We start from the raw sequence: 26,061 nt of genomic DNA, 5'->3' as shown, positions 1-26,061 counted from the left end.
TACACAGCCGCAGCAGTCAGCCAGTCAGTCAGTCGCTGCCGCGAGCCCTCGACAGCAGCAATATCCACACATAATATACATCACGACGCCCCGCTAAAACAAAAAAAAAAAAACCGCATAACACGGCGTTGCGCGTTTTACTTCATTACACACCGACACGACACAAGCAACAACAACAACAATAACAAACACAAACATATATGTAATATAAATATATAAATATATCACGTATATAAGTTAATAAAAGTTAAATTTAAAAGAAAAGAACTATACACAACAAGCAATCTTCCAAGTGTATAAATAATTATTAAATATATAAATATATCATCGAACACTTCGCGTAACTGCTAAACCTGCTACTTTTATTTAAAAAAAGAGCAAGAAATAAAAGAGCCCTTATCTACTCTATCTGTACGTACATGTATCTGTGTGCGTCTATCTCTGTATATTAACGTGTAATAATATACGAAAGGAAATAAAGTTTGACACCTCCGTCGTACACGAAACAAACACAGATATATTAAATAGGACCAGACGCAGTTGACAAAAAAAAAGATAAATAATCCATCGACGAGTAGTTATATTGTTGTTATTGTTTTATTCCGAAACAAAAAGCAGAAGAAGAATCAGCAGCGATTTCTCGACTCTGTGCGTTGTTTTGATTCAAGAGTGCTATATACAACAGCAACAACAAACAACAACGCAAAAAGTGAATTTTACGACGACGAGCCGACCAGTGAATCACACACACGTACGCAAGATTAATCACACACGAGCGAGTCAAGAGTTATAAACGAAACGAAGTAAGTGTCGACTGTCAAATTACTGCCTTTATTTGGGGATTGTATATAATTTTTTTCATTAACGATAATAAAAACTAAAAACAACAACACACACAAATATAAACATTAATATAAAATAACGTTATATACGTGGTGGCCTGGTGTGCGCGTGCGTGCGAGTTGGCAATTGTGTTCGAGCGTGTATGTGTGTGCGCCTGTGGGTGTTTGTGTGTGTGCAAACGACGATGATAAGTGTACGAAAAAAAAGGAAGGAAAGAAGGTTTTCTTTTCCGTCTCCGTCTCTCTCTCTCTCTAACTTTTTTTTCTTTTCTCTCGTATATATGCTCCGTGTGTCCGCAAGTGTGCAAGAGAGAGAAAGAGAGCCTCTAGGAAGTGCTGCGGAGACGAGCTTGTGCTCCGACACACGGCTTATGAAATATAATATCGATCCGAATTTCTGGTGCTGGTGTACTTGTACCTTTGTGTGTGCGTGTGATGTATGTACGATACGTGTATATATGCACCGTTGTCGTGTTACATACATAACGAACGAGGAAGCTCGCGAATTTCCGTGTTTCGATGCTGTCATCGCAATGAGAAAACCCCGAAAATCTTTGTTTTTTTTGTCGATTGATGAAGAGAATCGATGTTGGCGAATTCGAGCGTCGTTATATATCCCTGTCTCTCTGTGTGTGTGTTTGTGTAATATACAGTGTGTCTCTTTGTCTCAGAGAGTCTAGAAGCTCTCTTTCTTTCTTTCTTTCTCTCTCTCTCTCAACTCCATCGTTGTGCCCAACGAGAGAGAGAGAGAGAGAAGTGCATCCTACATATAGTACAGTGTGTACACCTCGAGCTCGAGCTCTGCTGCTGCTCCTCCGCGCGCAGCACACAGTTCACTCCCCTTCTCCTTGATTATATATATATGTGTATTTTTGCCTTAGCTACCTAGCAGCCTACCTAGCTAGCTGCCTTCTGTATATAAATGTTTAAAAAGTATCCTTTCGCTGCTGCTGCTGCTGCTGCGCACGCAAACGTATAACTACTACATAGACACACATCCTTGTATCAGCTGCTGCTGCTGTTACTGTATACCCTTTATACACAAGGTTTTTTGTTGTTGTTGTTGTCTGTTTGTGTGTTTGTGTGTGTCAGTTAACGAGTATACCAGCTTCTGTGCCTTTTAAATGCCACATAACGTCGATGCAGCAGAGCCGCTGCTGCTGCTGCTGTCATCGGGAATTGCGCGCTGCGCTGCGCGTTTCGGAGTTTGTTTTGCTTATAACGAAGCATCAAAACATACGCACACATATATACACACACGCGCTATATACGTGGGTACATATGACGACGACAGCAGTAGTAGTATACAAGCATCGGCAAAGCAGCAGCAGCAGCAGAGAAGGAGAGAGAAAGAGAAAGAAACGCAGTGTTTACGTTTTATACACGATAGGCCTATATAGGCCTTTAAATCCCCCGAACGCGCGCGCGCACACTGCGCACTGCGCTCGGAGCTCGGCGCTGCTGATGTATACAACACACACATACAGACACGTATATATATGTGTATCACAACATACATTCGGCTGCATTTAAATGGCCGCGAACTCTGTCGTCGTCGTCTCTCTCTTGCTCCGATATATATTTTATTGTATACAAACGAAAACGACTCTTAATTTTTCGAGCTTCTTCTTGCTCTTCTTTCTTTATCGATTCCTTTTTTTGTCGCTGTGTAATATCGATCGAAATTAATCGAAACGCCATCGTCAAGCACGAAAGACAAAAAAGCTCCGTATAAAATTACGCGTCTCCAAAACTATATGTGCTTATCCCAAAGTTACAAACAAATAACGCACATACATACACAAATACAAACTCGGTCTTTCTACTTTCTGTGTGTTTATAAATGTGTGTGTGAGCTTGTGTACACGTCTGGTGAAAAAGGGGGATTTCGCGCGGCGGCGGGCACTGGCAGGCAGGCAGGCGGACAGGCGAGGGTGGGGAAACGCAAGGGGATCCTTTGTTCGCTCCGTCTCGCTCTGGCTCGAGCATCATCAGCAGCAGCTCGTGTGTCGGCTGCGCACATACACACACAAACACACACAAACACATAGACACGAGCTTCGCTGCTGACTTCGACTCTCTTTCTCTCTCTCTCTCTCTCTCTCTCTAGAACGAGAGACGACGCGCTTATATGGCTCGCTTGTTTACGTGTTATACATATACATGCTATATATGCAACACAAAAAGTCTTAGCCCATTATTTTTCCACGATTAGATTTTCATGCATATATACAGTAGTAGTCGTACAACACACACCTGCGCATAGATATATATATATAGGCTTGACGCGCTATATACGCGCCTTAACGAGCCTTTGTGTAGGTGCATTCATCATTTCGTCGTCGTCGACGCGCGCGGCCCGACGCTAATGCACAACACCACTGCAGAAATTCGTATGTGCTATATACGTATGTAACACGAGCTCAGCTGCCTATATTGCTATTATCGCGTGTCTGTGTGTGTGTCTGTGCGTTTGACGTATGTCTCTCCGTGCCGCACCTAAAGCGACTACTAACTACCACGACGTCTTTAGCGATGAGCCTATATACATATTATATACCTTAAAGCTGCTCCGATACAGAAGCGAGTCATTTTTAATCGAAATTTTCACATTTTTTCCATATCCACGTCTATAATACGAGGAAGCTCGAATTATAGGAAATCATCATTGTCGTATCATAAAGCGTTGACACACTTTCGTTGCGTAGTTTATAACGCAGCACACGCGCGGAAGAGAAAATTAAGGCTCGCGCGTTTGTTTATCTCTCTTTCGCGCGCTAATCCTCGCATATATACTATATACACCGCAGCCGCAACACGCCGCGTATAATGCACATTACGGAGAATACTACTACTACCACTCGTTTATAATAAGAAGGCAAAGTGAAAACTCGAGCTGTTTTCGCTCGAGCTCTCGACCGATTATTATTCTACATGATACACATCGGTGTGTGTGTGTGTGTGTGTATGTGTGCGATTGCACGAGATTTTCTTTGTTGTTGTTGTTGTTGTTGAAAATGGATTTCTTACCGAAATTAATATTGACAATCGTTACGAAAAAATCTTGAAAATATATAGCAATTGTTGCTTTTTGTTCCCATGTATGGACGTGTGCGTGCGTACGATAATGACGATATTATTATTGTATTGCACATCGGTTGCGCGTGCACAGTGCACAGTACTCGATGAGTAGTTTCTCTCTCGTGCGCTGCGGTGGATTAGGAAAATTTTCACCTTATCGCGATCGCGAGAGGGAGATCAGCAGCTACATTAGAGCTCTGGATATGTGTGTGTTTGTGTATACTCGATGATGACGATGATGGTGGTGGCGATGTGTTTTTGTTGCGTGCACATTTGCGGTATACATATGAAATATACGTGTCGCAGTTAGTGGTAGCAAGATTAAATGCGCGCGCGTTATCCTCTCATAATATATGCATGTATCACATACATATTATAATATCATAATACCGTTCTGTGCTGCAGAGGCGAGACTATTTTCGACGTCCGTGTATCGAAAATAAAGAATATCGAAGCCCTATCGAACTCCGCTTTTTGTTTAAACGAGCTGGCCCATCGAAGAGCCCGGCCTCGATCGTTCGGATTACTTCTTTTTTTCGTTCGCGTTTTAATTCGAGTCGTTTTTGGGGCCACGCGATATTATGTATACACACGCGCTTCGAGTACAACTCCGCGCGAGAGACTTTCTCTTTGCAAAAAAGAAGACAAAAAAAAGAAAAGAGAAAAAAATGGTTATAATCCACGCGCGCGTATACGTATACAAAAGTTACGATACGATATTTATTATGTTATACTTACCGATTCTTAACGATATTCCGGGTTTTTCTCCGTGCATAATAAGTTTGTAAATCTGAGCTTGGATTTTCTCTCTCTCTCTCGTTTACGTCGATATCCACGTTATAATGATAACATATTTTATTAAATGCAATTGCGATCATCGGCACATATATAGGCCCTTTGTTTCACTTACTGCACTGCTTACAATGCGCGCGGCCGCAAAAGAGATCGCGCGGTATAGCGCAGGGTTGCATTATATACATACTGCGCAGTTCGTGCAGCAGCAGCAGCAGCAGCAGCACACATAAACACAGGAGAGCACACACATATATATACACTCAGAGTTGTAGAGAGGAACGCATATAGTAGTAGCAGCAGTAGTAGTAGTCGAGTCCGAGAGCTAAAAAGTGAGAGGAAGCTCGGGATTTATATACGTATAACGTGCATATGCGCGCCTCTCTCGCACGTGTGCATATATGTGTCTGTCTGTGTGTGTTTATGTTTACTCGATGTTTCTAATCGTATTTATCCAGCAAGAGAGACGCGTGCGCGATCGGCTGTATATTACATACAGATTTAATATGTCCACGCTCGATGGACGTGATCCATTCGGGCTAGGGTTACTTGGGTTATCATCGTCGTCGCGTATCGTAAAAATATCGGGTATTATAGTTGGGTCACGTTCGCCCGGCTCTTGCGAGCTTCTATACACCCACAGCAGCCGCAGCTGCGGCGACGGCGGCGTTAGTGTACGCACGATTCTGGCCCATCGCTTCTTCAAGCTCGATCGTAACGCAATCAGAGGATCATCAAGACAATTATAATCAAATTTAAAAGACGACAGCATCGTATGAGCCACTGACTTTGCTAATTTAGCTGCGAGTTTTTAATGCGACATCTAGCGACAACGAATGAGTTAACTATACAAACCCTAGATCTGTCCCAAAAGCGAGAACACCAAGAGAATATCTATGTATTTTTGGACCTCTGGAACGATCGCGCTACTTTTCGACCATGTAATACGCATTATAATATCACGAGTGTCTTTTAATTTTTTTTTTGTTGCTTCCTCTTTTTATCCATTTATCCTCCCGTCCACCCGTGGTGATACATCGCAGCAGACGGTGTACAACGAACGTGATGTTATTATATATTCTCGCGAATTTTTTCTCGTTCGATTATATACATACCTATATTATTTATCTATGCATACGATATACACATTCGTAACAAAGCGCAGTTACACACAATCTTACATGTCTCGCTACGTAAGTGTCGCGATCCGCAATATAGCCGAATCATTACGTAACGCGTACCGCCGATCTCGACTTTGGAATATTACGACTCGATAATCGCGTGACTCTCGTCATATACAATAATATCGCAACGGCAGCAGCGCATTGTCATCTTTTTCGTCGGTATACAATTCGTCGTCTCGCGTGATTAATCGCTCGTAATGTGTAGCCTCTTATATATTTGTATATATTCCCAAATGCGGTCGCGCGAATTATGTCTCGAATTCCGAGTAGTACAGAAGTATAATGGTCGGTATAACGCAAGAAAAATAATAAACAAGCTCGCGGAGAGAATATATATTACCTATCTCTATCTGGCGTGTAGGGGTGTTGGTTGGTCGGACTCCAAAAAAAAAGAAAAAGAAAAACGCGAGTCTCGTTGCATCTGCCAAAATGTGTGTTATACGTATACGTCGATAATATACATCCGGGCGCAGTGTAAAATATTTTCGTATTTTCGAGAGATGCAAAAAACAATTTCTCAAAACGTCAAACAATTATGTACAATGAAAGGCAATGGTATATATCAACGAAGTAAGCTCGCTATTACCACTGCTCTCGAGCTTTCGCGAGTGAGATTATCAAGTATAAATCATCGGAGCTTAATGTACCCGTGCTGCTAGCATCTCTTTTACTCTATTTTTTTTTTTTTTTTTGAAGAAAAATTTTCCATCGACGCGCGAGATCGCCACCACACGCACACACACACGTACTTATATTTTATTATCGGTATTATTATATCCGCGCGGCTAAGTGCACTACATTATATATACACGTGTACACGTCACGCGTCTCTCATACCTATATATGTATAAAACACGTGTGTGTACATACGTATATATACGTATATCGATTTTGTTCGTGTTACATAGCTCACGCAGAAGAGGCAAGTCGAGAGCCGCGCTGGCTGGTTTATACTAGCGCGCCAGCAAAAGCAGAGCTCAGAAATAGAGGAGCCGAGCAGAGCAAAGGCAGAGGCAGAGCTAGTATTATGTACGCTCGGCTTGGCGTTGTTATAAATTTAAACCTCGCGCGCTGCCACGCGTGTATATTTGTAAAATTTTCCCTTTCCAAGGTCGCCGGCAGCAGCAATAATAATATCGTATCGTACATATAGACACGTTGCAATTGTAACACCAGAGCGATAATCTCTCTCTCTCTTTGTAGTTTGCGATATTTTTACTAGAGATAGAGACAGAGACACACACACGCGAGTATAGAACGAGAATCCACCGATTTAATGCAGAAGTTTCTAGATGCACAGACACACACACATCCCTCCTCCGCCTTTTTTCCGCCCCCGCGCCAGCGAGCCGAGTATTGGTCGAGCTTTTATCTATGTATAGCGCTACTATTATATATATGTGTGTGTGTATATAATACCGGAGTGCAGCTCGCGCGCGCGGAGGCTGCTGCTGCTGCTGCGGCCTTGAACTTGCTCTTTGATACCAGTCTCTCTCACTCGCTCTCTAGCTCTTTCTCTCGCTCACCTTCGAGATTTCCGAAGGTACAGCAACACACACACGGGCGTTTATATATAATACATTATACGTACAAAAAAGAGGCGAATTTTCGCGCCGGTTTATATACATTATATATATACACGTCTGTATAACTTGTCACGTGCGCGCGGAGGTCGCTCGTACTTTTTTTTTCGTCTTCTCCTGCTCGTCGTCGTCGTGTCGCGTTTAATACAGCGACGATAGAATAAAAATGTCCTGACGCTATACTTAGCTGTGTATAGGAACAAATAGTTTGACATTCGTACCAACGCGTGAATTTTTTTCCCCAATGTATAGAAATCGGCGAGTAACGTCGATACAGCGATCGCTTCGAGGTCGTTTCGAACTTCGTTCGTACATATACCAGAATGATGATGTACCGGTAGTAATCGCGCAGCAGCGCACTCGTCATTTTCTCGCGTCAACGGTTAAATTTAGTTACGTACACGTATACGTGCACTACCCACACACACACAAAAAGCTCGGCGATCCACGCACCGTACCTATATACCCACTGCTTGTTTTTTCACTATAAAAGCTCGTTGCGATACGCCGCGATTAAGCTTATAAAAAAGTTTATAAAGCACGACGCGCGCGTGCATATAGTATAGGAGGAAACGTGCATATACGTAAGCCTTAAATAACGTTATTATTACAGGCTTTAAAGTTTCTTTATGGCTAAGTGAGTATATAGAGGGAGAATGAGAGAAAAGCTCTTTAAATACGCGCGCGCGTGTGCGAGCTTGCGGCGGTGGGCGGGTGTGCCCGAGCTTGCGACTCTCTCTCTCTCTCTTATTTCCTTAATGACTATCGATTGCACTAAAGCTATACGTATGCAACTACTGCTGCTGCTGATTGCCGCGCGATTACGATTACGATTTTGCGCTTGCCTGGCCATTACGTATATAATGTGTGGCGGTCGTATATATACTTCTCGCGTGTGTGTGGGTATGCGTGCGTGTGTGACCCACAACAGTGGTGCACGCGGGAGAGTAAATTAATACCTCGAGCTCTCTCGCGCTCGCTTATATAGGTGCATATATATAATAAACGAAGATTGGCCCTGTGCGTTACGCGATGACGCACACAACATACATCGTGTGTGTACGTATGATATTTAAAATATTTAAAATAATAAAACCACGTGGCGCGATTTATATCGTATAGTGCCCAAGATTATATGCAATGTATAGCTGCAGTGTGCCGAGAGAGACCCTATACGTGTGTATATGTACGTCGAGCGCGACTCTAATGCGCCTAATAACGAGCGCTTGAACGCGTGCGCGATGATGTAAGAGCTTAAAAACGATGATGCTATGCTATCATTAGCCAGCTGCTGCTGCTGCTTCTGCTGTCGTTGTCAATGTCAAAGCTCTTTCTTTATCGCACTGTGTGTACGTGTGTGTGTGTGTGTGCATACAAAGAAAAATAGAGACAGAGAGAAGAAAATATATATAAGCACGCACGTGTGCCGATGTACGCTATACAAAGGGTCGAAAGTAGTAGTGCGTATACCTCGACTATAATGTTCTGGTTCACACAGACGATGTATATGCATAAACGTGCCTGTGCTTGCGGTTATAATTGTGTGTGTGCGTACATGTGTTTGGATACACAATGACGTAAGGTTTTTAACGACTCGAATCTAATTGCCACCGCGTTACATTGGCATGCGGCGAGCAGCGGGCACGGAGCGGGCGCGAATTATATCATCCGCGAGCGCGTATATAAAAGCTCGATCATCGCATCTCGATCTTGTGTGTGTGTATACGTGCTCCAATATACACAAAAAAACGTGTTCTCGAAACTTCGGATCTGTGCAGCTGCAGCATCAGCAATAGTATAGCGGCGAGCGTTTATTTTCAACGCTCGACTCCGACTACGAAGTCGCGCATTGAGTTTCGTAAATTATACACACAGATATACGACGCATCGATATAGATCGCGCGAGCTTGCGCTAAGATTCGTATAAACGTGTGCGAATATGCGTGCGAGCGAGCGAGTCGCCGAGCCAGCTCGTCGCCAATATAAACTCCTTCCTCCTCTCGTCGTCGTCGCACATGCCACACACGTGTATATATGTATATAATACACACGTAACTCGCTGCTGCAGTACCTATATAGATATATATATTATGCACTCGCACGCGTGCTGCTGCGTGTATATAGCAGTGCTATATAACGTCTTAAATAATGCCGCTAAGCGAGAATACGAATAGCGGCGGCTTTGACTTTTCGCGCGCGCGCAAAGGTCAGACTTATATATGTACTATAAAGCTTCGTTGCACAGTATAGTTGTTTGTAGTCGTCTAGCCGTCGATATGCATATTTTTATCCGTTTTTTTTTTTCGTTTATTTCATTGTCTGCGTACGCGTGACTTTTTTCCATTTCGATTAGGCTAGCACATGTATAGAGTCGATCGATTAGACACTCGCGCGCGGCTCGTTGGACTCTTCCGCGTGCGAGCTTTTATTTTATAGTTATATAGAGAGCATACACACGATGATGATGATAATAATAATAATGACGCGAGCGAGGCGACGTATACGGATTATCGATCGACTTTTGTGTACATAGATATACACTCGAGAGTCGCACAAACTATATAGCCGTTGACGAGGCATATCGAATCTTTGTCTAGTCGCCGCTGCTGCGACTGCTACTGTCCTTGACTCTTGCGGGTACGGGATGACGACGATGACTCGCGGAGTCTATCTCTCGCTCGAGTTTCATTATTATCTATCTATCTCGACTCGACCGTTTTCCCATATAAATGCAACTCCGAGATACATAACGTCATATAAAGATCGAGCGAGACAATTACGCACGCGTACGGATGCGATTTTTTACAATAATGTATTTTATATACATTTGCGTTAGACGCCGTCGTTGTAGCGGCCTCCAAAAGACTATGTGTGTACCTTTTTCCGAGTCCCAAGGATGATCACAAACAAACATTGCGCACACAATATGTGTGCACACGAATCGCATCCTCGTTTACCATGACCGTTTTTTTTCTCTCTCTTCTTTTGTTTCGTCCGCGCAGCCGCGTAATTCGTTTTATCTCGCGTCGAGTGAAAAAAAAAGAGAGAAAAAAATTTAAATCCAGCGGCAGATATTTAGCCGAGTCTCGAAGTATCTTTAATGTACGTTCAAGGTAATGGATCGTGTCGCGCACTCGCGCAGACTAGAATATTAAATATTGATATGTAAGGCTTTATATATGCACCGTCCGATGCACACGCGGATAAAATACGAATGTATACGCGTATGGCGAGTATCGTATTACTTTTTTTTTTTTTTTGATAGATAGTGGAAAAGTCCTCCGATTCGTTTGAAGAAAGCTCGAACTGCGATAGCGCGTATGCGATATCTATAAAGTTCCATTGATTATTAAGCGGGGAAATTAATCGCTAATGCCGGTATGGACTAGTTTCGTATAGCTGTATCAATGTGTGTTACAAACAAAAGTCGCGCGTTCAATTATGCGCCCAAACATGTATGTGGTACCGCATGATTTGTATACAAACGCCTATAACCGCGCGTTTATTTTGGGTTATTATTACGTATAGCTACTTAACCAGTGGCCGCGATATTACACGTAACGAAATGCGCGCGTATTAACGTTTTGGTGAGGAAAATTTGTTTGACCGAGTTTCACCGCGTTAAATATGGGAAAAATTCGAAGCGAAGTGATGATATTTTTAAAACGTGTATGTGTATTTTTTCCCCCGAGCGACGTCGAGTGTATATACATACGTATATATACACAGAAGTCACTCGAGCGCACGGGACAATTTAATTTTAACGAGCCTCGAGTTTATACGTTTATTCCATGAGGAGTGTAATATATAGGGTATGATATCTACAGAGTCTAGGAGATATAAAGCGCAAGGCCTGCAGGACAAATAAACTCTTCTTTTTATATATATTGCATTATATATAAAACGCGTTATTTTTAATGGATCATCAACGACGCGCAGTGACGCTTTTTCCAATATTACGTTGATAAAAAGAAAAGGGTTCTCGACGGTGTAAAACGAAAAAAAAAAAAAAATGAAAAAGAAAGGAGGTAACGAATCGCGAGGGAATAATCGATTATTTGTCCGAGAGCCGATACGAGAACGAAAAAAATAAAAGGGAGACTATGCGCGTTTTGTTTGTCGCTCGTTCAGCACTGCAAGTCGAGCAGGCAATTTATGAATAAAAAAAAATATACGTATGCATATCGTGCTGTACGATTTTTCTCTCTCTCTCTCTCTCTCTTTATTCTCTGTCACTCTGGCGTCATTCGAGCTCGAGCTTGCATATAACCGCTGCTTCTGCTGCTGCTGCTGCTGCTGCTACCGAACTCTAAACTAAACGCGTATGCGGAGATTATTATTTTTGAGCATCGATAAATTTAGCAGGCCAGTAATACGCGAAAGGATAAACACACAACTGCGTAGTTAAGAAAATCGGTAGCGTTACATATGTACGTCTTTTCGTGTACGTATACCTTCTATATATCTGCAAGTTTCGTGTGTATATGTATGTTATAATACGAGCAGAAGCAGAAAAAAGAGAAGAACAAAAAAAAAGGAGAGAGAAGAAGAAGAAGAAGGTCAACGGCACCGCGCAGCCGAGTAGTCGCTTATAAACTCGCGCGCACACGTACACATACATATACTCGAGCTTTTCCATTCGTTGTCATCTTTCACGAATATACTATATATCGTTTATACGGAGATCTCCGTATATTCTCCGATACACGCTATCCTATACCGCTCGTTTTTGAAATTCAAATTTTTCGGTGGGTACTGTATACGATCGAGAGCGAGCTTTTTTTTTATTTATGCTTTTTATGTAACTCGCTGCTGCGCTGCTGCTGCTGCTGCTCTATATCTTATATGTACACTTTATCTCTCGCTCTTCGTGCGCGCGGCGCGCAAAAAAAGAAAATTTGTCGCGTTGCATATAATATCCGCGCGATATATATATGAAGCAGAAGACGAGCATTTCGTGCTTAGAGCTAGCCAGCCAGCCAACAGTAGCAGCAGCAACATTTCAGTCTCTCGCCAACTGCTTTATTAGCAGCAGCAGCAGCAGCAACGGCACAAAAGCAGCACAGCAGCAGTAACAGCACACATCTAAAGTGTTCCCCTTATTTTCTAAAACGATTATTATATTATTACCCAGAAGCGATCTCGAGTCGATCGAGTATATAGTGTGTGCGTGTGTGGTGGCTCTACTGGTGCACGTGACGTAGACATTAGTTGATATATATATAAATATAGAACACATAGAGAGAGAGAGAGAGCCACAGGATGCACAACGCGCAGAAGAGGCAAGTTTCCTTTTTTTTTTACCTCGGCGTTAAGCGTTTTATAAATTTTCATGTTGTATAGTATTTTATACATTACGCGCGGGGAGAGGAAGTGCGCGCCGATTTCGGGTCGAGCGATGATGATAATGATGCTGCCTCAGCGGCGCGCTGTCCGTAGTAGCGTTAACGACGCAAAAAACGCGCGTATACGTGTGTGTGTGTGTACGCGAGTGTATTAGCGAGAGATCGCTCATTGTTTTATTTTTCATGTATATTATGTGTGTGTGTGTGTGTGTGCGTTCGTGACTCTATGGTATAGTGGCAAAGTCGCGCAAGTGTGCAGCGTACTTTTTTTTTCATGATTTCATTGTGCGCTCAGCATTGTTTTTTTTTGTTTCGTTCTCCTTTTTTTTTCTTTTTTTTTCTTTTTTCGTGACCGTCGTTGTGTATGTATATTATGCGTCACCGCACTTAACTTACGCGCCGTTACCTATAGATGTGCCTTATATACATTTATTTATTTATTTCGAGCCGATGTCCGAGTCGACTAAAAAAGCACAAAGTATCGAAATCGTTATCGCGTCGTAGAGAGAAAGAGAGTCGATCGCGCGACACGTGCTGCTCGCACACGACTCGTATCATCGTCGTCGTCGTGTCGTCGTCGTTGAGCGATGCATACGACGCAGTTTGTGCAATTGCTTTTCTTTCTTTCTTTTCCTCGAGCTCGGGGCGGCGATAATGAATTCAATGTCGTCGCAATTATTGTAAAGCGCGTAATTTTCGTGCCTTTGTTTTCGTTTTGCGTTCGAAAATTGAAAATTAGCGACGCAATACAGTTGCGGATTTACAGTGGCTTTAAAGGAGTGACGAAACGCGAGTATCGGTCAGTGGGTCGGGTGTATACATACGTTTAAAGATCCTTAAAGTGAGGACTTTCTCTTGAGCTAAAAAATCATTGAATTTCGTGATACGATGAATTTTGAAAAAAACAAAGCTTACGGAGAAACCAATATGTAGGAAAAATTAAAAAAATTTTAGTAAAAAAGTGACATTTCTGTCTTGTAATAAAATTTACTATAAAATTTATCAAAATTTATTAGAAATATAGTAAAAATCAGCAGAAACATAAGAAAAATTACAATAAAAGTAGTAAATTTTGTCATAGGTTAGAAATATCAAATTTTTACTATAAAATATAGTAATTTTTTCTATACATTTGGCAATTTTTTCTATATAAGTTTCTCCACGTACTTATATCAATTCGTCTATTCTACTTCGAAATTTCATTTGCCAAAAGTTTGGAACAAGAGTGTGTATAACGTTTCAAAGAGTATATTGCGAAAATTCCGGAAAACTATTTAATACCTTCGTGCGTACGTCACTTTTTTAATTTGGTCAAGAGAGAGAGAAACGGATAAACGACTCTCGAACGCGCGAATGAAAAGTTTTTAACGCTTCGTCCATACGCGATCGAGTGCCAATATAACAAAAATTGCACTCGAAGATCGATGTAACAAAGCGCACGAAACGCGCGTGCACAGTTGCCTGGAAGTAAATTGCAAAAATTTTTCAAAGTAATAAACAGAAGAGGCCAGCTGCGCGAAACGAAACCCGTAGTGCGATCCGATTACTCGATGCAACACATCCACATCGAGAGAAATAGATAATAAACGCGCGGCGCGTCTCGTATTTTATTCATTTCGTCGGTATGCGACGACGAACAACAAAGGCTTGTGTGCTTGATGCATCGCGCGCGATTTGGCAAGCACTAATTGCTAAAAGTATCGAGTACGACGAGAATTTCTATCTCTCTGTGTGATTCTTTCTTTCCATTCGATAGATATCCTCGATTGTGTCTATATGATACAGAGAAAAAAGGAAAAAAAAGAATCGATAAATCGACTCCATACTACTCCAACTACTGTGTATTATTATTACAGCAGCAGCTCTTCACCGAGTGGTGCTCACGCGACGCAAGCGTGAAACTCAATATATATATTGGCGCGCGCGCGTGTTATATATCCCCCCACAGATGTAACTACGCGAGAGAGAGAAAAGAGGAGCTTTGACATTCGTTATTCTTAGTTTAGTATTTTAATATAAAAGCGTATAGAGCACGAGTGGCACACGAGAGCTCGGCCAGATCTCTCTCTCTCTCTCACTCTCGCTCGTGTGTAATTGGCTTTCGTTCAAAAAAAGAAAAGAGAGAAAAAGATGATGTTATATGTGTTGTGTATACGGGTTTACAGGTGGCGACCAAAACGAAAACATACACATCTATACTCCCACCACTTAACATATGCGACGAATGATGAAACGCGGACGATATGTTTCGTACCTATCTGGATTTAGGAGAGAGAGAAAGAGAAAGAATAGATGTTGTTGTTGTTATGGGTGGGCGAACTGTTTTGGAAGAGATGTAGGCTCGGTCAGTCGCTTTTGACAAGTCGCGCGTGCAACATCGCGTACGGTCCAGGATCGGAGTAGAGACGCGAGCTCGTATACTTTGGCGAATTTAGAGTTTGAACTTAGAATTTTTCTAAGCTGCTGCGATACATAATCCTTGCTAGCGAGCGAATCGGTCGGATACATTTAAAAAAGCACCTGTTTATCCGTTTCTGGTATTATTTTCCGTGAGTTATTATTTTCTTTATTTTATCCTGCAAATTTTTAATTTTAATTTTTGCGCGCGTTTTACGCGAAACAAAAATAAAACATGTCTCTATCGGTAACCCTCTACGCGCCTCGCTATTTCCAATACGTTTTTCAAGTTCGAGAAAAGTACGTTCCTATTTATTTGTTCCTATTCTTTATCGCCCTGGCGGATATTATATCGTTGATGTGTATGCCCGCGTTGTTCGTGCTGCGCTACCTGGTGCCCTGGCTGATGCCAAAGTTGCAGATACTGCTTCCTCTGCTAGTCTTCGATTTTTTCGTGTGGCTGATACTATGTGCGTGTACAAAAATGTATGATATGAGACAGCAGTCGCCAGAACATAGCGACTAAATGGGCTGGGTAAATAATATAAAATAATATAAAGGGATCACCTTCGACTTTGTTGCGCGTGCCTTCCAGCACTACGCGATCGCGTCAACCTTGCCCAGCTGCGGCTCGCGGGAAGTTTCTCGCTTATCCTCCGCGCATCTATATATATATTGTATCTCTTCATCTCTCTCGCGAGCGAGCAGCGGCTATTCGATTAAACTTCAAATTCAATTACCATGGCATCGCGAACTCTCGTCGTAATCTCTCTATCCTCTCTCTCTCGTCCTTCGATAGCACTTACTAACCATTTTTTTTTTTTATTATTATTTTAACTCTTATAATTTTTTCTTTTTTCAATCATTGCAGTAGCTCGGAGAGTACCAGCAGCGGCAACAGGATGCTGAGCAGAATCGCCAACTTCTTGATGGGCGCCGGAGGCACCGAGGACGGCGAGGTCGATTCCTCCTCTTCGGCGGCGGCATCTGCGGCGGCGGCGGCGAGCAACAACAACCTTGAAGCTGCGGATCTGGCCTCGGCGGCGACGATGGCCCAGCCCATACCCAACAGCGCGGGAACGGCGCTGGCTAACGCCAGGCTCAGGCAGATCGAGGTCGAGGGCGACGATTGGATCCTCGTCGATCAGCATGGTGAGTGCCGGAAATAATTGGATATATAGGCAGTCTAATTTCGAGCCCTTTAATTCATTTGGTGACCATTTGCAAAAAAACTTCTTTTTAATTTATAAATTTGGCCGTGTAATTTCGTTCCTTTTGAAAGAAATTTACATTTAAATTTACCTCGAAAATAAATATTCGAGTGAAATAAAGATTCAATTATTAATAATTATAATATATAAGTAATAATTAATATTGAATTATTCATTCAAAGAAATTTTTTCGAAACCTCTCAGGTGGCAATGCTCGATAATTTATGGCTAGTTTTCTATCAACGAAAAATCAGTTAACAATAAATAAATTTTTTTATGAATACCTACTAATTTTTATCATGACTTATACAAATATTCTGACTTTGCTACTTGTAGCTTTACGAAAAAAAGGTACTCGCCATCTAGTGGCGGAGGTTTAAAGTTATATAATCGTGTAAACTAGTCTAAATGGTTGGAATCGTCATTTAAAATTCTCTCAATATTTTTATCATAATTGAAACAAAAAGTTACTAAAAACAAGCCAATTTAATAATTACATTTTTCAACATTTTAAATGTTCCATTTTCATTAATTAATTAATTTCTTCAAAAACTCCTCAATTCACAAAATTCTCTAATCTATAATTTTTTTGACCGAATACATTTTAGATGACAAGATCTCTGAATTTGATTAATCTACGTACCTTTGAGTATTACTCCTTACGTATTGAACTAAAAACAAATTTTTTGAGGGTCTTAAGACACATTTTGTCGACTGGAGATGAAATTTACTGAAATCCTCGTTTCAACTGGTGAACGATTAATCCTCATGTTTCATATATCTTTTTAATATTTATAACTTTTTCTGACGGATAAACCTCTCAAAATTTGATATTTTTGCTTTTTACGATTTTGGCATGAGTTTTTTTGAAAAATTGAAAAAAGGCGGGTGAGTTCACCCACGTAAAAAAAAATTAGGGATAATTTTCTGAACTTTTCAGAAGTTCGTTTATTAGAGAAAGATGTAACGATTGAAAAGACAAGAAACATGAAGATCGGACTCTCAATAAAGTGGTTTCCAGAAAAACGCGTTCAAAGTTTTGTTTTGTAATCGGTCATAACTTTTTTCTCTATAAATTTCGTTCTTAAATTTCAACAGAGTATTTTGTTGATGTTAAAGACAATTTTATTTTAAAAAAATCCTTTTAAATTGCCACACATATACAACGATCACATCGATAACATAAAATCTTAATTTTTTTTTCTCGTTTTCCCAACAGTCGATGGACCGAGCACGACCGGTGCAACCGCTCAGCAGCAGCAGCAGGCGGGCATGGACGAGTCCTGGTACGTCACGCCGCCGGCCTGCTTCACCCAGCCCGGCCCCGTCCACGTCGAGACGTCGCCCCTTGAGGATCTTCTGATCGAGCACCCGAGCATGTCGGTCTACCGATCGGCCAGCAGCGAGGCCAGCCTCGGTCTCGGCTCTCAACTGCGCAGCGTCAGCGGCAGCGGCCAACAACATCAACAGCAACAGCAACAACATCCTCGCAAGAGCAGCTCGTCCAAGCAGCATCGTCAGCGTAGAATCGTGCCCAAGTCCATGGTTGTGGTCAAGGCCGCCGGTGCCACGCCAAACTCGGCGGCGGCGGCGGTGGTGGTGGCTCCGTTAGCCGCCAACGACAATCATCGCGGAGGAAGACTGGCGACGATGACGACGAGGATGCCCCCCGCCGCTGCGATCATCGCGGCGCCCACGTTGCCACCGCGGTACCCGCTGACCTCGAGGAATCACAATGTCCTCCAGAACCAGCAACAACAACAACACAATCAACAGCAGCTGATGCAGCAGCAGCAGCAGCAGCCGATGATGGAACCGAAGCTGACTCATCGGCAGCGTCAGCATCAACACAATCATCATCATCATCACCATCATCTCAACCAGTCTCATCATCACAATCAGCAACACAACACGTCGCCCCATCGGTGCAGCAACAACAACAACAATAACAATCAAAACTACAACAACAACAATAATCAGCAGCAGCAGCAGGTGGTCGAGCAGCAGCCATCCGGGCAGAGGCGCTCGAGCGTCAAGGACCTGCGGAACGCCCGGGGCGACGAGAACCTGCGGATAATACAGATGCGCTCGGCACAGAAGGTTTGTGAACGAAATTACGCATGGTGGGATAGTCAGGGCACGCGTGATAATCAGGATCATCACGATCTCTTGGCCGATATAACATGGCGGAGTTCGGTAATTTGACCTTCAATACCATTTTTTTTATAATTATTTATTTGGCAGTATCGTGGCACGGAGAAATTTGGCGAAATAGCTAAAATTATTAGGGCTGTGCGAGTACTCGAAAAAACTCGACTCGTCGAGTTCGAGTTTTTTCCTCGAGTTCGAGTCGAGTACTCGATTTTTTGAGTACTCGAGTTTTTTCGGGTACTCGAGTTTTTTCGAGTAATCGAGTTTTTTCGAATACTCGCAATATATTCAAGTTTTAAGTGAATAAATGATGAATTAACAGTCTCTAGACCCCTCCTTTTGTGTGTACGTGATTGTAAGTGTGATGAAGTGCGGTACAATTAAATTATTTTCTTCTTCCAATCCAATCCGCTGCGAATATCAAACTTATAAGCATGTACACACAAAGAGAGGTGGTCTAGAGACTGATGATTCACCATTTATTTACTTAAAATTGAAATACATTGTGAGTACTCGAAAAGAATCGATTATTCGAAAAAATTCGAGTACCCGAAAAAACTCGAGTACTCGAAAAAAAATCGAGTATTCGAAAAAACTCGAGTACTCGAATTTTCCCGACTCGACTCGAACTCGACTCGCCGAGTTCGAGTCGAGTTCGAGTCGAGTAAAAATCGAAAAATCGGATACTCGCACAGCCCTAAAAATTTCTATGACAGTTCCACGCAGATAGAAGATCGATTATATAGACCAATATGAATTTCATCACTTGCGGGTTGGCAATGAGACATCTAGTGGCCGATGAGTTAACAGTAAAATCCTATTCAAAGACAATTTTACTATAGTAGTTTGAAAAATGTAACTAATTGTGTTATATAAATTGATTATTATGATTAAAATTTTTGCGTGGAAATTAAAACAAAGATCATTACGGTAATTTATTCTAGCTCTATTTCTCCGTGCGCAGTCATCGAAACATATCAAACTAATTATTTTTTTCATCTTTTTTTTTCTACATCTTTAACTTTATAACGAATAGAACGGAGGGTGTTGACACGAGTTTTTTTTACCTATTTCGTGTACGAAAAATAAAAACTTGATATGTACGACTTTAGATGCTGGAGAAGCGGTCGGCGCAGTCGTCGAAGCGCAAGTGCCTGGAGCGCGGCAACAAGGTGCGCGAGGTCGCCTCGACGGGCAAGGCTCGCCGGCCCCGACGCCAGGACCGTCTCAGGCTCAACAACAGCAACGCCAACAACAATCGCAAGTGCTAGTCCCCCCCGCGTTCGCGACCCACCGAAAAAACGACGACGACAATCGCCGCCGACGCCGCCGACGTTAGCTGCGAATTGTTGTCTCTCGATCTCTCTTTATCTCTCTGTCTCAACGACGACGACGACGACAACAATGACGACGACGATGATAATGGTAATGAAAATAAAACAAAAAATAATACGAAAAGACCAGGGTGCACGTTATACGCGTTAGAAAACTGATGATGATGATGACATGATGGTGATGATGACGATGACGACGGCCAAGAGCGAGCCGTAAAGACGCTGCGGTGGATTATGAATTCTTTTCTCTCTCTCTGTCTATATCTCCGCGTCACTTGATCTCACGAATCGCGTAATATATATCCTTTACAAAAAAAAAAAGAAAAGAACAATCGGCCTCGCGCGTTTTTGGCTCGCTCTTCGGCTATTATAATAATAATAATGATAAATAATATAAATGCTGCAAAAATTTAAATGTGTATTTGTACGTACGTGTGTGATTTTTGGAAGCGCTGCGAGACACGCGAGTGAGAAACACAATAATTATTACGAGAAAACAAAAAAAATTATTACGATCCCTTATCTCGATATTATAATCCGTAAGTTAATCGCAGACGATGTGAGATTTATAACGATAAAAGTAAATATGATATACATAAAATAATTGTAAGATATATCGATAATGAAAGTTTATTATTTTGTTATACTACTGAATGGACTTTATGATTTTTCTGTTCTCCTAAAATTATGGCGCCCAAGACGCGGTATGATCGTTCTTGCACGACGATTTGCACGGTTATTGTACGACTAATTGCTTGAGAAAAAAAAACAAGTGGAAAAATGATAAAAAATTTTTTTCATGTAAAAAAAAAAAAACTAAAATAAAATAATTACGAATTTATCAAATGCTATGAAAAAACGAGCTCTTTCAGGTCTGTGCAAACGACGTATGTTTAAACGAAGTAAAAGAAAAATAAAAAAATTACGACGTATAATTGTAAAGAAAATGAAAGAATAGCGATAAAATTTAATCATTTAGGAATGATATAAGGACTATCTCTCGTGGTGTTTTTTTTTTCAAACTTTTTTTTCTACGTCTTGCGCTGCTGCGACGCCGCACACGCAAACGAACGAACCAAAAGTGAAAAATTTAAGAATTGATTGTACAAAAAATGCATGCTCGTGTTTTTTCGAAATTTTTCAAGGCTTGTGAATTATCTATATTGTATCACTCTCTCCTTTTCTCTCTCGGAATTGTCGCTGACGTTCGATCGTACGAGTAGGAAAGAGTAACCGCTCGAATTTATTCAATTACTTTTTCTTTCTTTATTATTATTTTTTTTGTACTACGCTGTAAAATATTCATTGACATAAAAGTAAAGTACATATTTAACATTCTATCGACTGCTTGTTTTCTTTTTTGTCTCTCGCGGTATTTTTTTTCTTCGTTTTATTATATCGCCTCTATGACTTTGACAAGGGTAAGTTGACGTTCGCGAACGCGTTAACGAATGCGTTTTCCGCGCGCGGCTGAATATTTTCCGGCTAAGAGAGCCAAATAATTATAAACAGGGAAGCTGGACGTGGTCGACAAACAAAACATAAAATAAAAAAGAAATAAATAAATAAAAATTCTCTCGCTTTTCGTGTTCAAATTTAGCTCTCGAGAGTTTTTCCGTTTGACGCGACGCGTGCAGAGGAGGGTTATGCCTTTATGATACAAAAAAAAAATCATAAACAATTGTCAAATTTCCACGAGCAATAAAAATGCGCGAACGAGGTGACCCTCTCTCCGAAACAATACTCACACTGACGTCGTATAAAAATAATAACTAATAATATCAAAAAAAGTTCAATTTTATGAAACGCAATAAAATAAAAACAAAACAAGTTTAGAGTCATTATTAACTTATTGCAAGGAAAAAAAGTATATTAATATTACGATAAAAATATTGTACCCTAAGAGTCAATAACGAAATCTTGTAACACAATAGTTTTTTGCAAAATCGAAATTCAAAATGCTCTGTACATAAATATTATAAATATATCTTTAAACGTACGATTCACGCTCCGTTTGTTTATTATCGTGTACATATATACGACAAACGAGTTGAATAGAAAAAAAATAAAAGAGTACCGCATTTCTTTCATATCCCTACGAGTAACGAGCCGTATGCGCGCATTGTAATTTCGTGCAATATTTATCGAAAGTCTCGAGAGCAGCAGCAGCGGCACTCGATTTTATCGATTACGTCAGTGTGAGTGTGGTGTATTTGTGTCTGTAGATGTCTGCGTGTTTGCGCGCATCTTTATGAATAAAATATGAAATTGTTTAGCCCCGCAACGCCTCTCTGTACGTGCGCGACTCTTTTTATTTTCTTTGTGCAATAAAGTGTTTGTGTCTGTGTGTGTGCGTGTGTGCAGGAGTTAAAAAAAAAGGCTTTCCCAATCGGCTTAAAACTCGATTTCGCGGGGAAAAAACACGGTTTAAATATAAAGTATAAAATATTATAAGTGCAACCGAAAAGAAACAAATAAACAAAACAAAACACACAAGTATTCAAAAGCGCTGTGAAACATACATAAATCACTTTCTCTCTCTCCTCCCGTCGTTTTTATCAAGTGCAGGAAAATAAACAAAAAATAATCAAATCCCTCGAGATGCATCGAAACCTGCTACTGCGTTGATGAAAAAAATAATTTAAGATAATGCGTGCGTGTGCGTGCGTGAGTGGATGCGAGCGTAAAAAATGTATCGACGATCAACGAAAAAAATTACGCACAACTGCGATGCGTAAAAGAAAAATCCGCGATTCGTTCATTAACTTTAACACTGAGCGAAACAAATAAATTTTAATCGCGGTCGAGTATGCTCTCAGCTCTCTCATCGTAAATAATAACGTTGTGCGTGGGTGGTAGCGGCAAAACACACGCGCGGAAAAAAAATCTCGACTCGATTTTCCGACTGGACGATATGAATGCGCGTGCTACGGCCGGCCTAATGAAAAGTTCATTCGGTCTTCAATTTCGGACCCGCGTTGATTAATTTTTTTTTTCGTCCGTTTACATGAATTTCGCGAGAATGAACGTGTGCGCACATGATTAAAATAGAATTAACTCGTTTTACATTTTTAATTATAAAACGAATGAACGTATATACGTTTAATAATATAAACGCGACGACGATACCCCCCGATTGGGAAAGTCTATGAAAGACGTAATAATAATTGCGTTTTGACCCAGAGAAAGAGAGGAGGCTTTGCCTGACGCAATTTATATAATACGGCTACATAGATATTATGTATACAAAGCGCGTGGGCGTCGCCTCTCTATCTCTCTATGCTCGTCGTTTTAACTGCAACAACAGCACACGCACACACAATCGCACTCTAGGCTATTTCGAAGCTGCGTGAAAAAAGCGTATCGATAAATCATACGCTTCGAACGACGTCAACTTACCTGATTACTTGTAAACGTGTAAATTTAATTTTCAACAAACTAAGTAAACTCACATATTGCTTCGTAATCGAAACCGACCAATAATTCATATTATATATGTATAAAAAAAAAAAAACGTATGAACAAGAAGTTTTTTTTCTCGCCTTTTACCGCTGCTTGACGTATACAAATATCTTACGCATGTTATTATATATAATATATAATAAATTATAACTGTGTATGCTTGTTCGTGTGTAATATGAATATAGACAAAACATAGCGGATTATATTAATATTAATCGTCACGAAGTTTAACGCAATTTAAAAGAAAACAAAAAACAAAACATAATTAAACAAAAGTAATTTAAAAAAAAAAAAAAAAAAAAAACAAATCTCGATGAAAAAAGCATTGTGATCAAGTTGAATATATAATAAATGAATGGGCCCCCCCTATCTTAACTCATAGAGAGTGGTCAATTTCGTAAATTAATTAACGAAATCAACAAAATGAAAAAGACAACAACAACAAGTAGTTTTTCGTGTCTAACGCATTAATATAAAAAGAAGAAAATTTATAAAGTATATATGTACGCATGCATTAAAATGAAAAAAAAAACGATGAAAAATAATGTGTAACACCACCCCTTGTTCACGACCCTTCTTACGAATAATTAGAAAATTTATATATAATTAAAATAGTTGTACGTATAACCCGAATAAATGAGTAATCTTCGCTGTGTCTTTGACGTTAGGCAGGTGGAAAAATAATAATTAATAATAATAAAGTAAATTAAAGTCGCATGTGTGTGAATAAACGTATAAATATGGTCGTTGTGAATCAAAATGAAGCAAACAGTAAAAAAAAAAACATTAAATAATAATAAACACCCGCAAGTGGCTATATACAACGTATTTTAACTAATAATTAAAATAATTGTAAAACGCAATAAGCGTGCGTATGGATATATCTAATCGTAATAATTGTAACATAACGTCGTGGTATATAAAAGTTTTGTAATACACGTATATAAAATAGAGATCCGTCATAGAACCACTAGACATAGGTAAAATTAGTTAAGTTACAACATTATTAAAGTAGTCTCTCGTACGAAGACGAAATAATAACCTTACAGAATCACGTGAAGAGTACATAGAGTTTAAATGTCAATGTCTCGGGTCCGTCGACACGCGGACACGCATAGATATGCCGAGGCAGATTATATAGCCAACTTCTTCTCTTCATTGTTTCCTCGATTCATCAAAGCGTGAATCTCTCTCTTTTTCTCTTTCTCTCTCTCTCTACCCTAGCTGATGATCGCCGCGGAGATATTTCAGCCCGGAAATTCATACCGATATACCGGATAGCGCAACGCTATATGTGCCCTTTTTTCTGTCTCTCTCTCTCTCTCTCTCTCTCTATTCTCTCTATTTTCTCTATCTCCTGCGCGTTTCGCCGTTGCGTTATGTATGCGGTGGCCGGCCGCTATGCACATCGAAAAATGTGTGTGCGCTGTGCATGCATACATGCGCGAGCGAGCGCCCGTGTAATTAAATGTGTAACTCCCCCGTCGAGCTTTAAAAAAAGGAAAAAAACTTATATGCATATATGATGCACACACACAGAAACGATATAAAAAAGGGACAATGTAAGTGTGTGCATAAATATATAATTATTATATCATTATCATAGATAGATCTATGTCAACGCACGAGATTATTTAAACGTGTAATTGTATATGCACGATATTATTATTATTATCATACCCTAGTGAAACGTGAAAAAAAAATTACAAAACAAAAATATAAATAATATAATAACGATGATATAAATGTAATAACACTTTGCGTCGTGCGAACGAGCTGCGAGGACGTTTATATAGAACCGTATATGAGATATTAATATTTACGATTGTATTGTAGCAAGAATGAGGAATTCTTCTTAAATCCGATATATATTGATATTATATGTACACGATAGGAACGTAATGATTAATATATTAATTGAAGTAGACGTTACTTGTACGTGCACTTGTAGATAAGAAGGATTATAAAAACAAAAAAGGAAAGAAAAATTTTTTATTATTGTATACATTAATACTTGATTAAAGCGACAGAAAAAAAGTCAAAAATATATTATTTCGTAAAGTAACGATATTATTTTTTCATATTATTATTACGATTGTAATAGTTTTAGATTACGAGATGATTAGCCGAAATTAGCTAAAAAAAGTTTGTGAATATATTTGTGTGAAAAAAATCGCGTACGTATGATTTATATGTGAGTAAAAAAAAATTAATTATAATTATCCGAAGATGTACAATCGATCTGCGTGCGTGTATGTGTGTTTAAAAAAGCAGATTACAAAAAACGTGCACCTTGGTCACACCCACACACAAACACACCCACTCACACGACAAAACATATACTCAACTATATTCAACACGAAAAAAAAACAAAAAATACAAGAAATATTATAAACAAAAATTATCCCCGAGGAAGCGATCGCGCGTCGATCACGCGTCCACGGGTGGCATTCACGGTGTAATGAAGCAAAATAGCGTAATGCTCGTCTTAATGCGAGGCCGTATCATTCCTCGTTTTTTCGCGGTGGAATTTCGCGTATATGTGTGTGTCTAATGCAAAGGCAAAGCTAATAATAATAATAACATTGTACACGATGAGTTGATAATTTACGGATGTATCTGCTATATTTATTTCTCTCTCTTGTATGTGTGGTAAAAAAAAAAAAAACTTTGCGCATA

At 40.3% G+C, this 26,061-nt stretch overlaps 1 protein-coding gene across 4 annotated transcripts; it reads left to right on the top strand.

Annotated features, from left to right (window-relative positions):
• On the top strand, positions 1–26,061 carry LOC106659617 (GATA zinc finger domain-containing protein 10-like). 4 transcript variants are annotated; one of them, XM_023463366.1, is made up of 4 exons: positions 1–803; positions 16,099–16,376; positions 17,655–18,535; positions 19,699–26,061. In XM_023463366.1, exons 2-4 carry the CDS (start codon positions 16,127–16,129, stop codon positions 19,855–19,857), a joined length of 1,290 nt encoding a protein of 429 aa, XP_023319134.1. In that variant the 5' UTR covers positions 1–803; positions 16,099–16,126; the 3' UTR covers positions 19,858–26,061. The 4 variants fall into 4 exon arrangements, with proteins under 4 accessions (XP_023319134.1, XP_014237719.1, XP_023319132.1 ...); XM_014382233.2 differs by having other exon boundaries at positions 2–803; positions 16,096–16,376; XM_023463364.1 differs by lacking the exon at positions 1–803 and adding an exon at positions 12,460–12,764.

This window comes from Trichogramma pretiosum, unplaced genomic scaffold (genome assembly GCF_000599845.2).
Source record: "Trichogramma pretiosum strain Unisexual culture from Peru unplaced genomic scaffold, Tpre_2.0 scaffold39, whole genome shotgun sequence".
NCBI classification, from domain to species: Eukaryota; Metazoa; Arthropoda; class Insecta; order Hymenoptera; family Trichogrammatidae; genus Trichogramma; species Trichogramma pretiosum.
The sequence above is the reverse complement of the archived record's forward strand: the minus strand, read 5'-3'. Positions and strand labels throughout refer to the sequence as shown.